The 14501-nt window shown below is 33.2% G+C and overlaps 1 protein-coding gene across 1 annotated transcript; it reads left to right on the forward strand.

Moving 5' to 3' along the window:
- The first annotated feature begins 7257 nt into the window (after positions 1-7257).
- Positions 7258-14455, forward strand: LOC124822759 (protein EMSY-LIKE 3-like). The gene is made up of 10 exons (XM_047294806.2): positions 7258-7461; positions 8268-8500; positions 8598-8707; positions 8827-9079; positions 9178-9384; positions 9469-9537; positions 10006-10248; positions 11948-12016; positions 12127-12190; positions 14082-14455. The coding sequence occupies exons 1-10, from the start codon at positions 7434-7436 to the stop codon at positions 14129-14131; spliced, it is 1326 nt and encodes a 441-aa protein (XP_047150762.1). The 5' UTR covers positions 7258-7433; the 3' UTR covers positions 14132-14455.
- The last annotated feature ends 46 nt before the right edge of the window (positions 14456-14501 follow it).

Raw genomic sequence — 14501 nt, forward strand, 5'->3', positions numbered from 1 at the left:
ATCAACCGTCGCTGCAGTCGCTACCGTCTCAAACAGACGCAACTGCGTCAGTTCTTCTTGGGCTAGAGTTTAGCCCGATCTTCTTGTGATACACTGCTAAGTATCACCACTTGGGAGTTGTCCAGCAAAGAATTTTGGACCTCCAACATGTCTTTGGATCTTTGATGCCTTTGTTTCAGCATTATAGCTTAATATTTTGTTTTGTTTTAGTGGTTCAGCAACTGTGATATTCCACATTTCCGCCGTTCACACTGAGGGGAGTACGTTTCCAAGACACAGCAAATATAAATGGGTGTAGTCCCTGCAGTTTTGTAGATTTCAGCTACTACAGTTGATCCCGTCACCCATCCATCATTGATGAGGATTTAGTGTAGTCCCTGCAGTTTTGTAGCTCTTAGCTTTCAGCTACTACTGTTGATCCCGTCACTCATCCATCATTGATTGGGAATCAGTCCTTGCAGCTTGTCATTGTCCACCACTGCTCTCCTTCAACACTGAGTTCATCTATTCCAAGCTTAGTTCATACAATTTGTATGCTCCAGCTTCAGGGGGAGTGTTAGATATATTATATCTTTTATCTTTTAGTTAGTTTGTAATTATTTCTCATTTGTATTTTGGGCTTAGCCCATATTTCTTCTATTATAAATAGAGAACCCTATGTGTGTATTTAACACAAGGGAGATTAATCCAAATATAGTTTTTCACTATATTCAACAACCTTATATAACATATTTATAAGTATTTTTCTTATAAGATGTTTAACTTTTTGTGTATGAAATTTACACTCACATTGAATAAGATGACCATTACTTACACTTATGACGTCTGAAACCTCTTTAGAAAGATTTTTCATAAAAGGAATCCTCTCACATCTATGATTCTTCACCAGGTATTCTTTTGTGGGGTGAGTTTTCAATAAATATTTTGAAGGAGCTAAAACTTTTATATAAATATATAATTTTTTTTTAAGATACCAAATATATGAAATATAATAAAATTAAAAAAAAATATTTCAAATTATACATATGAAAGAAGAAAAATTAAGAGGGCCAAAACTTTTATATAAATATATAAATTTGGTTAAGATACCAAGTATATGAAATATAATAAAATTTTAAGAAAATATATTTCAAATTATACATATGAAAAAAAATTAAGAGGGACAAAGCTCTTAGGGTCAAAAAGTCTTTCATTGAAAAAGTCCATGATATCAAAATATCCACACAAGTCTTGTGGGTCACGGTCAGTCCAGGACCTTTGTTGGTTGCAAGTGCACTGATCGTAGTGTAGCAAGTAATAAGTATTTATGTCGTTATCTCTCAAGAGAGTTGTTCAACACTCAACAACTATTGCACTCAATAACTCAATTAAATCTCAATTAAACTACAAAGTTCACAAGAAACTATTTTTGGTATTTTTATTAAATAGTTTGTGTGCAAGGAATTTTTGTATATGTTATTAGACTATCGAAAAACTTTGCTTATGAATTCCAACATCTTTCTCCATTCTTTGTAACCCAAAAACTTTGGTCTTCTAACTCCCTAGCTTTAACACCCCATATCTTCCTATCTTCAAGACAAAAACTTGTTCTAAAGGCTTTAACCAATTCTAATAAAGGTATACAAGTCAAGTTATTCTTGTATTTACATTTCTCTAGCACTATAGAGCATAAAACACTACAACAAAGGCAAGAACAAGAATATAACCACTATAGAAAACAAAACTCGAACCACAACTCTTTCCTTTCCCAAAACCTTCACAATTAAGAAAGGAAATCATCTCTAATATAGTCATGAGTGTGCACCCCCGTTACTCTTATCAAGACGTTTTAAGTCCTCAATACTTCCACTTAAATACACAAACTCTACAATCCAGACTTGGAAAGACATGACAAACCACAACGTTTAGACTCAATTCTACATTGGAAAGGGACAAACCCACAACCTTAAGGTCATCTTAATGACGAATTGCTCTGATACATTAATGTAACATCTCAAAATTTCCTTACCCTTAACCAAAAACATAATAAGGTCTTTACAAAAATAAAAAATTTCTAAAACTAAACTTCCTATTCTACACCTTAGCTTCACCGTTTCCTAGCACCTGCTAACCCCGACATTCCCCTAAGCTCACACCATTAATGTGATCATTGCAAAAGAAAACAAACACATAAACAGACAAAAACAACAAGGGTAAGCTAATATTGTAAACGAATCAAATCATACAATTATAATTCATCATACAACACATTTCACTTTAAAATCAAACAAGAACCTAAGAATATATTCATATTCTAAACTTGAAAAATCTAGATATAGGTATTGATGTCGAGCTATGACGAGTTATGCACTTGTGGTGACCTCTACCGTTCTACAGAGTCATTGTCAATGGGTTTCACCCTACCATACAAACAAGGTTAGTTTGTTCAACATCTTAGGCCAAAATGGAGCACCTAGACTAGGGTCTCCTGCTACTCCTCACCACATAATCTCGTCTCTACCTAAGATGGAACGATTATTTGAGCGTCAGGATAATCTTCAAGACTGAACTTCTTACATCAACACCTACTCTACAGGGCATCACCATGGAATCTCTCAACGAGAGTCATGGATTTATGTCCATCTACCATCCACATGATCGAAACAAGATCACTATAACCATCATATTCATCAAATTTTATGCCCAACAAATTTTAATTTCTTTTAAGGATAATAAATTATCACACTTGATAATCGATTATTCCAGACAAAATTCATAAAAAGATGACCTTCTGACTGAAATAATCAATTATCACATCTGATAATCGATTATTCCAAAATTTTTGAAGAAAACACAACATTTTGACTAAGATAATCAATATAATCGATTATCTCTATTAGTTTTTACATTTAACATATTTTTTTCTGGTTTGGTTGCATTGTGACTCATCCAACAAATAAATAGGTTTCTCAAACATTAGAATTTATGTTAAACATATTTATGGTTAAAATACTTGAGAATTAAACTGTAAAATAATTCTAGAGGCCTTGATTGATCCCTCTCATAGTCTTCTATTTATAAGAATAAATTGATACAAAAGTACATGATAAATAGGGTAACCCTAGACACAATATAATCATGATAAATAGGGTAATCCTAGACACAATATAATCATGATAAATAGGGTAACCCTTGACACAATATAATCATGATAAATTAGGATAAATATCCTAATAAAAATGAAGTGTCACTTTGCTCATTAGGCAAAAACTAGGTGCACTAAACCAACTCAACAACTGAAAAGTGCCTAAACTCAATTTCACACTTTCTAACACAAAACTTGGCAACCAAGGGGTCTAAAAAAGTCACAATTGACCCAACAATAGACCTCAAACCCTCTACTTTAACACAAATCCTCTACTTTATAATTTTACTAGTCAAAACCCCTAAAAATGAATAAAAAACCATACAAACTCAACCTATCAATTACCAACCAGTTCTACATCAGATTTCACTTAACTCAAAGCTTAAACAAGATTCAAATGACTATAAAACAGACTAAAACACAGTTTTCCCATTTGACCATTATTACCTCAACTTCACACTTATCAAAACCTCTATTTTAGACCAAAAACCAACCTATAACTCAGCCTACTCTCTACTTTCCAATATTACATCAAATTTATACATTTATACTTCATAACAACATTCACAAGCTCATTCAAGTCCAAATCAAAATCATCAATGTCATCATGCATCAAATAACCAAACACATTCATCAAAATACAATTAACAATAAAACAATAATTTCAATTACAAACAAATCAACATAACATTATTCAACACAATATAGCAAGCATAAACTCACGTATCATAACACAAAATTAAAGACAATATTAGTTTTTCTTACTTGTTAGATGACCAAACGACCCTAAAAAATCTCAAACAACTCCAACAGATCAAAGGAATCTAATTGTGCCTACAAACTAACAATAGAGGTTGAATGACACATGCGGAAAATCCCCTTTGCATTGTCTTAAACTGAAAACTGAAGAAAAGGAGTAGAAAATGACTTACTCTGCATGGAAGACTGATCGACTGAAAGTGGAAAACTCACCATCGAACATAAGTCTCAAGAGTTGAAATTCTTAGAAGGAAGGGAAAGAGAAGTCAGAGAATGAGTTTTAGAGAGATGACGAGTGTTTTAGATGATGAGACGTGTTTATAAAATTATATTTATATTATTGAATTATTTTAACATTAAAATATTCGATCTTATTATTTTAAACACCTATCTAATATTCCATTTTCTAGATTTTTACACTTATTCTAAAATTGACTTCATAGAGTATACTAATAAATTTGATTTTCTTTCATAGGAATTAAATTTATGCTTAAAATAAATCATTTTAGCTAATGGTAGGATTAATATTAAATATAGTAAAAAGGATATTGCATTTTTTCTTTTAGAGTTTTTTGGACATTTTACAAAATATGGACTTGTCGAATTTAATCTTATATGATAAATTATAATCTTATTTAATATTTATTTACAAAACTTTATCTTTTCAATATAAATATAAATACACATATATATATATATATATATATATATATATATATATATATATATATGTGTGTGTGTGTATAATATTATGTTATTTGTTTTAAAGTATATTTTAGTTTAAATGGTAGATAATTATTTTTTTAAGGTGATATGTTTGAAATCTAACCATTTTGATTATACTTAAATAGTAGATAACTTATCTAGTTTATAAGATCTTATAAGATTGTTATATTTAAATTGCTAATAAGTATTTTATTTATTTTATGTTCTATTTATATTTAAAACCAAAATTTTGAGTTATATATGATAAAATAAAGAAATACAAATATGATAGTCTCAAGCCACATCGAATACAATTTGTACGAGAAAAATGTTATAACTATTAACATAACTTTATTATCGCTTAATATTGACTATATAAATAAATATCATTTACATATTATTAAATAGACTTAGTAGAAACATATAACTGATAATGATACGTCTCAACACAATCATACAATCACTTATATATTTGTCTTAAATATTTATGTTTCTCTGTTTACATTATTTTATAGTTTTGATAAGGGATATGAATATAATTAATTTTAAACAAATTTATTATTTTTGTCTTTTTTCTCATTACATATATGGATTATTTCATAATTAGTTATTTTTTCATAATAAATTTAAATTCCTTTTTATCTGATTAGGGCATTTTGATAAATAGCAACATCAGATAATTAGTTTTATTTATTTTTTATTTTAATTATATCTACTATAAATTTTTTTATTAGTTTTACTATTTTTTAATTCAAAATTTTAATTTGTACTTCTTCTTTTTTTTCATCCTCAGTCCCATATCAAAGAGTGTGTTAATAATCTAGAAATGTTTTTTTCTTTTCCCTACAAATAATAATGTTTAAATAATAAGTCAATCAAAATATCGTTCGTAAATTTATTTTCCATTGTTGATATTAATATGATTGGACATCTATATTTTATATATAATCTTTACATTTTATTTGTGAAAATTATATTTTTAATGAAATTTTAAAAACAATATAACAGTATTTTTTTAAACTAAACCCTGAAAATAATTGAATAAAAAAAACGAAAGTAAATAAATAAATAAAAATATTTAACTAAACTTTTAGTTATCCAAGAAAGACAACTATACAATTTTAAACTTTCACACGTATAAATGTAGGATCTTATTTTTTTAAGTTAATTTCATGTTTTTCTTTTATATATATAATCAGGGTTACTGCATTTAAAATATCATTTACTTTAATAACGAGTAACTTGATGTTGAGATTTCATTTAAAAAAAATGTAATTCATGTGAACAAACTCTAGATTAATGATAATGTATAAGAAGAAGATAGTTTGTTTAATATCCAATATTTTAGTATTTGATGTGAAGATGAAAATTTATTAAAGTTTTTTTAATAAAATTTAAGCATTTTAATTTAGTTTATATTAAAAAAAGTTAATGCATTAATATATTTTTCAATTAATTTTTTATCTGTTTAGTTTTTTTATTAATAGGGCAACATATCTATTATCTTACTTATTTTCTTAAAAATGTAAGAAATTTTATAGTTATTATAAAAAAGTAATTAACTAAACTTTTATACAATTTTAATCTTTCACATGCCATAAATGTAGGATCTTATTCTTTTTTTTTCTAGCATAGCAAGGGTTAGTGCATTTAAAATATCATTTAATTTAATTATGAGTAACTTGATCATGATTTCACTTCAAATAAATTGTGATTGATTTGAATTTTTATGTTTTTTAATGAACTATAACAAACCCAATATTAATGGTAATGTGTAAAACGAAGATAGTTTGTTTAATATAAAATATATTGGTAATTGATGAGAAACAATTTAAATGAATTACAACAAAACCTATGTTAATGTTAATATATAAGAAGAAGATAGTTTATTTAAGGTTTAATCCTTTACTACATCCCTATTTATGTACGAATTTCTCAATTGGGTCCTCGTTTTTTAAATTGTATCAAAATGGTCCCTAATTTTGAAAATTGATATCAATTGAGTCCTTTCCGTTAAGTTGGCTGGACGGCGTTAAAAAAATTGATGAGTGGGATGCTGAGATGACGAACGAGCGCTCGTCCACCAGCGAACGAACGCTCGTCCATCAGCGAACGAACGCTCGTCGACCACCGAACGAACGGTCGTCCAGTGTGGAACGAACGGTCGTCCAGTGTGGAACGAACGGTCGTCCAGTGTGGAACGAACGGTTGTCCAGCAGTAAGAGGTCGACGAGCGTTCGTTCGCTGCTGGACGAGCGTTCGTTCGCTGGTGGACGAGCGCTCGTTTGTCATCTCAGCATCCACTCATCAATTTTTTTAACGCCGTCCAGCCAACTTAACGGAAAGGACTCAATTGATATCAATTTTCAAAATTAGGGACCATTTTGATACACTTTAAAAAACGAGGACCCAATTGAGAAATTCGTACATAAATAGGGATGTAGTAAAGGATTAAACCTTTATTTAATTATCAAATATCTTAACTTTTATGAATTGAAAAAAATTATTATCAAATGGATAAAAAAGTTTGAAATATAAACATTAAAAACATATTTAATCTCAGAATTAATTATTTTATAAATATTAAATTAAATGTAATCAAAATCATAAACCGATTAAAACTTAATTGGGATATTGTATTGCATTGGAGTTAGAGGGTATTTTGTAATTTTGTGTTGTGTGACGGTGGCTGAGAGTGTCCGAGTCGGAGTCCGAGTCGACCCGCCGCGATCTCATACACTCATTCATTTTCTCCGACTCACGAACCCAACCTTTTTGTTTTTCTTCGCTTCTTCTCTTCCAATTCCAATCGCTCTACCGGATTTCTTCGATCTGCAAGCTGGCTATGGACTACGAACCCTACGACAGTAGCGGTAATGTTTCTCTCTCTCTCTCTCTACTCTCTCTCTCTCTCTTCTCCTTTTAGGTTTAGGGTTAGGGTTTCTCCTTCTCTCTTCTTCTTCAATCTCCCTCAGCTCCTTCCTTTCCAATTTTTCCCGAATCGAAACTCATACGGACAAAATAACCCAAGTTCCGGAGCCTCTAGGACTTATGGCATCGATTCATCGGACGATTTTTGTTTCTCTTTGGTTTTCCTCGATTAACAGCTACTGAGATACGCTCTTGCTTTATGGTTCTTGCTCGTTTACTCGCGTGGCCTGAAATTGGGGGTAAGGCAGGGGGTTTAATTCAGGAACGGAAAGATACTGTCTGTGCTTTGAGTCAAGATCCTCGAATGTCTCTTTTTCGTGCTGTTATCTTTGAATGGGTTATGTTCTTTTTGAGTGGTTTACTGTGATATTGACCAACGTTGAATTTAAGTTTGGGGATTGTGTGCTTTGTTAACGGGGTTCTTAATGGGTCAAACAAATGCTGGTATTAGTGTGTTGGGATTTGAAATAATTCGTGCATGGTGAGAAGTTGGTGGGTTGTTTCTAGTTTGTAATTGGTTTAACCCAAGCAAGCAACGGCATCTGGTTGTTTTTTATGTGCTGGTTGTGTCTTGTGCTGTGTGGTTAGTTACTACTGCGGCTACTTATGCAGGGAAGTGTTAGTTGCAGTGTGTTTCCTGTGGATGGGTTTAACTTTTTAACAATGCTGAGGGTGTTGATATTTGATTCCTAAGTTTAAAGTTTGGACTTGGTTGTCATGTTGATTTATTTGGTTGTGATGATTTCAGGAACTGATGATGATCTTCCACCAACCCATCAAAATAGAATTTCCAGGGGAGGAGGTGGAGGAGGAGGAGGTGGGGGACGTCTTGCCGGGAATGGAAGATCTGCTGTTGGTTCAATTCCGTACCCTAGGATGTATGGGGAAATTGATATGGAGACCCAGATTCATCAGCTTGAGCAAGAAGCTTACAGTTCAGTTCTAAGAGCCTTTAAAGCTCAAGCTGATGCCATTACTTGGGTATACTTTTTTCTTGTTGTTTCTTCAACTATAATGTTTTTGAAATTTTTATTAGGTTTAAGTGACTTCTTCGCACCTAACACATTTTGTTTTTCAGGAGAAAGAAAGTTTAATTACAGAGCTGAGAAAAGAGCTGAGATTGTCGAATGAGGAGCACAGAGAACTTCTTGGTCGAGTTAACGCCGATGATGTGATCAGGAGGATAAGGTCTGATTGAATATTGAAGCATGGGTTTTGTTATTCTTTTTTGTAGTTTGTCATGAATTTCCACATATGCATGCACTGTCATTGCTGTCAATAAATGCTTTTCTGGATAATGACTCCAGGGAGTGGAGACAGACAGGAGGCCATCAGCCTGGTGTACTTAATACTGGTCAAGGTCTTCATGACTCGGTTCCCAGTCCCACAGTCTCTGCTTCTCGCAAGAAGCAGAAGATTACACCATCTGTACCATCACGATCTTTCGCCGGGCCTTCTCCCCCGTTTCATCCCCAAACAGTGAGTGCACCCCACCAACCATCTTCCTCTGCAGCGAAACGAGGATCTGTTCCTGGATCAAAGGGAAAAAAACACAAACCAGTAAGTTGGTTTTATACAGGGTGCTTTTTTTTCTTTTTATTTACATTCACTGAGTTTAGGTTTGGTAAGATTATTGTGATTTGTTCTTTCACTTGCAGGGTCAAATATTACCTGGTGTCTCTTCGATGAAGCAGTACCCTTCCACTGGACCAGGTGGAAGGACTCAAGTGCCTAATAGAGCTGTCACGGGTGAGCATGCAGAGGGAGCATCATTTGACTCTTTGGTTGGTAGGAGAGTGCGGACAAGATGGCCTGATGATAATAACTTTTATGAAGCTGTTATCACAAACTACAATCCGGCTGATGTATTCACAAACCTAGATTACTTAGGAATTTGTTTTCCATTAATATGTTGCTTAAATGTTCACTTTTGCACCCAACTTTTTCAGGGACGCCATAATCTGGTCTATGACATGGGGAGTGCAAATGAAACATGGGAATGGGTTAATCTTTCAGAGGTATATCTGTCCTCCTCTGGTGATAACTGATTTAATCTGCCTATTGGATTATTCTTTTTAACACTTGTTTTTGGTATTTCATTGTTATAACACTTGATGTAAGATGGATAATGGATGTTACATTATTTGATGTGTTTTTTGTATCTCATTTTTTTTTCTTAATTCTTAGTCCTGGATATTGTGGCTGCTTCGTGGTCCACTTTATTGATAGTTAAATATCGTAAAAGATGGTGATTCTAGGTTTAAGAAACTTGACAAAACCCAAATCGATAGCAAAATTAAGTATGTAACGTGTATTCAATACACCTGATTAGGACAACACTGAAATGTATGAACAGAAACCCCTAGTGAAGCAAACAATATTGATATGGTTTTAATATGGTTTTAAAAAGTCTTGATATTGACATGTTTAACACTTGTTAATGATATATTGTTTTTGCTAATTCAGATGCAGTATTTTAACTGCAGATATCTCCTGAAGATATTCAGTGGGTTGGTGAGGATCCAGGAATCAATCATCGTGGGGGTTTTGGGGGCTCTGGTCATGGGATGAATAGGTCTGTTGGACGGGATGGTGTTCCTGGAGGTGGAAGAGGCAGGGGAGCTACAAAGGGGCAATCCAGAAAAGATTTTTTGTCATCTCAAAATGGCATAGGAAAGAAGGCGCCTGATGATATACAAATACTTCACACAGACACACTAATCAAGGAGGTAATAGAAAGCATTTCAATTTGAACACTCTTTGAGATAGTTTTATTTTTATGGCTTTAATTGATAAAGAAATAGGCAGTCATGCTGAGCCCTGACCACATGAAATATAGCAGTTCACTTGCTGTCTAAAGTTTCCGACTGAGTATTCTCCAGAGTAGTCAAAATCGGGATTAAAAACTTGGAATCACATGATTTTGCCCACCATGTCCAATTTAGAGCCTATGAAAGATTGAGCTAGAGAGGGATTTTGGTAGAATTGTTGTTCAAAATCGTGTAAATGTCACTGCGTTTTTGTGTTGAGTTGCGATTCAGGGTGTTGGGGTTCTGCATTGCTCAAAACTCTTATTGGGTCAATTGATTCTGGGTGAAACACAAGCCTGATAAAAAATTGATCTCCTTCATACACATTTGGTTTCATGTAATTACGTAATTGATCTTGTGTTTCTCCTTTCTTCTTTTCTGCAAGCAACCTCTTTCCCCAAAGAAAACTTGGCCAATTTTGCATGTCCATACTAAAAAGTAATGCTGTCAAAACGGACCACCCGCCCAACCCGGCCCGATCCATCGCGGGTTAGTTGTTTAGTGAGCCAATCTAACTCAGTTAATTTATTAGTGAACTGAAAAAATTCAAATCCGGGCCACGGGTTCTCATTAGCTCACCTAATTAAACTTTTTTTTAAATCCAAAAAAATTACAATTATTTTGTAATTCAAATTTAAATAATTTCACTCTAAAATGATGTTAAACTCCAAAGACAATTTAAAATAAAAAAGTTAACATATAACTCAAATGTAATCCAAAAGCAAATCCAAAAAGCGAATAAATAAGTTTATAATATTGATAATTTTTGTGTCATTTATCCATTTATAAGATTAGAGTCTTGAATGGATAAATTTATAATATTTTGCACTCTTAAAACATCTTTTTCTTTATTCCCACTTACAATACAATAAAAAGAATGTTAACTTATAATATTGAAATACAAAATAATAAATAATTAAATTATATTGTGGGTTGGTGAGTCAACCTGACTCACCATGGGTTCAACCCGGGTGAGTCGGGTTCTAAGTGAGCCGGGTTAAAAATTAGTCCGTATAAAAAAATTTCATTTTTTTCAAACCTAATTCAACCCGAACTCGTGGTGGGCCGGATTGGCCCGTGGCTTCTAACCCATTTTGACGGCATTACTAAAAAGTGAAGCTGTGCAAAAGCATACCACTTGGTTTCACGTTTTTCTCCTTCACTCACCGTTGTAACTTTTTATTCAATTATGAGATATTTGCACACACACACACATCTATTATGTACTAGTAGAATCTACTATCTATGTTATGATTCCGCAATTCTGATTGCTTGACCATACCATGATATACAATAATTTGTACCACAATTCCATGATTTACTATCTCAAGCCCTTTAGGATCACAACCATAATCTCAATTTTGACTACCTTAGCATTCCTCTACCTGCAGACTGCAAAACCTTCTACCTAATTACAAATATACCCTGATACATAACTCCGATCAGTTATTCTGAGTAACTTCAAAGAGGCATTTTTTAACACTGAACTAATATGGAACTGTTAATGCAAGATAAGTTATTTTGTATCACATTCTAATAATACATGACTGCCCATTGGAGTTATTTATTGGTTTTAAATGCTTTATTCCATATGTTAAATTTCTGGTGAACTCGACAGGTGGAGAGGGTATTCAGTGCAAATCATCCCGATCCCCTTGAAATTGAGAAAGCAAAGAAGGTATTGAAGGTAAGGTGACCGTTTTATTTCTCTGCTATTATATGTACTCAAGGTTGTTGACTTCTTTGAATTTCTTGCATTTGGCGTGTATTACCTGATCTATATTTCATGTATTGCAGGATCATGAACAGGCTCTTATTGATGCAATTGCAAGACTCAATGATCTTTCTGATGGTGAAAGCGGTACATCTCAATTTCTGTATCTCATTGCAATACTTCTGATTTTTGTCTTTTCCTAATTAGCCCTCTAAATGGTAGTAATTATACTTGTGGTAGTTGTCTGTAGTAGTCAACTCCAGACAGCGGTATAGCAGATCATACAGTGGCTGCTCCACAAAATACAGTTGATAGAATGAAGAAACTTAGAAAAACGTTCAAAACCCTATCAATAATCCTAACGGTTTTAAACTCTAGTACCATAAACAAATGAACAACAATAGGAAACTTTCAGCACTCTGAAAAAAAATCCGTTAAGTTACTATAACCAAAGAAGTGTCTGTTTAGATTGAATTATTTTAATGATTTCTTTTCAAGCTTCCTTATAGACCCTTTGAAGACCAGGAAAAATATCTCTCCTCCCTCCAAGAAAAAGAAAAACATATACCACGAATGTATATTACTTGCGGATGGTGATACTAAGGTCAATGATGCCTTTTCCTTGTTGAATAAATTTCCAATATAATAAATGTGTTTGGCATTCCTGTAATTATATTTGTCATTATGAGGAAAGGGCGGAAAAGGGATTTGGGGTTACCTTGCCTGTGTGGCAGGGAAAGAGGAAGAATCTATAGAAACATAAACATATTGAAAGAAAAGCTGGAAAGGTAAGGGGGAGAAAATTCATCAAGTAATTATTGTCTTCTATTGTCTTGTTAGTGATTCTGATATGTAATTGGGTTCTATCCGGATGTCTCTGTAATGGAGGTCTTAGTTTCCACCCAATATTTTATTAAACAAGACAGATCACACTTGGGCATCTCATTATCACTTCTAATAGAACAGAGGGAGGAGGAGTTTTCAAGAAGCTGCTGTAAAATCCAACCTGAACAGCCATAATGTGGAGGGTCTTGGCCAGAGAAGAGTGGGTATGGCTGGAAAAAGGGCAGATGAACCAGTGGTAAATAAATGTGGGGTTTCTCCAATCCTATCAAAAGGGCATACATTATACCCACCCGTTGTACTGGCTGCAACAGATGTTAATAAACACACACACACACACTTCATGCTTATGCCATAATGGCAAGGTGAGATGCCTCGTCTGTAGCTTCTAAAGGCCATGGTGCAATGCATCATAACATAATGAATCATTGCAATAAATTACTCCCTCTAAAATTAAGTGGAGGGGGTAGTATTTTTGGTTAGGTCTATTTGATTGCATGTTCTTAAGTACACCACAATTTCTGAGCATGCATTTGATTTTATTACCACATGAAGTTTTTGCTTAAACTGGTTAGTCTAACCTGTTGAGATGTTGACAAGTAGTTTGTCAACATATGTCTATCGGATTTATGAGCTACATGATATAATTAAGGGAAGTGGAAATGTAGCTACATGTAGAAGTGCTCAACTGTACAGGCATTTGATTTTATTACCACATGGAGTGTTTGCTTAAACTAATTAGTCTGACCTGTTGAGATGTTGACAAGTAGTTTGTCAACATATGTCTATCGGATTTATGAGCTACATGATATAATTAAGGGCAGTGGAAATGTAGTTACATGTAGAAGTGCTCAACTGTACAGGCTTTTCACTTCACCTTCAATTGTTCCACATCAGTTGGTGATTTTCATTTCAAACTTCTAGACTATGTTCCATACGAGTATATGATGTAGCATGGAAATGAAAGTATGACATACTACACCCAATTTTTGCGTCATTTTGGTTTACGCAAATGTTTTCATTGATGTTTCTTGGGATGGTGTCTTCTTCTAAACCATCGATAATAATAAGTAATGTCAATAAAAAATGAAAATGCATTTTATAACATTCTGTGCCATTCAGACTAAACAGAGTGACTAATTAAGGAATCGATTATCTTTTATGAAACCAACCTTATTTTGTTATGGTTATACAGATGGGGCTGGCCATCATTTCTCACATGCTCAATCAATGGATCGAGAGTGACGAAGAGGATCTGTTACTTTGTACAATGAGCAGAGGAGGCAATGTGTTGCGACAATTCTGGAAAAAGGGTGTATTACTCTTGTATTATGACATAAAGATTATTATCCTCTCTAACATTTTATAGCTGTAGGCATGGCTCTTGTGGATTAGGCATTATCTAGGATGGCAAATATTGTAGTTTGGTAATAATTATTTATTTCAGTTTGAAAGTTGACCTAGGACCAGCTGATACTTGTATAATTCTATCTCACTAGTGATTAATGTGTGGTAGTGTATAAATTCTTGTATTTGATGTGTCAAATTGGTGTCCACTTCTCAACTTTACATGTCCTCTTTTCATTGTTGTTTCAAATTGACCTATGGATCCTTT

This window comes from Vigna umbellata, chromosome 3 (assembly GCF_029865625.1).
Source record: "Vigna umbellata cultivar VRB3 chromosome 3, Vumbellata_1.0, whole genome shotgun sequence".
NCBI classification, from domain to species: Eukaryota; Viridiplantae; Streptophyta; class Magnoliopsida; order Fabales; family Fabaceae; genus Vigna; species Vigna umbellata.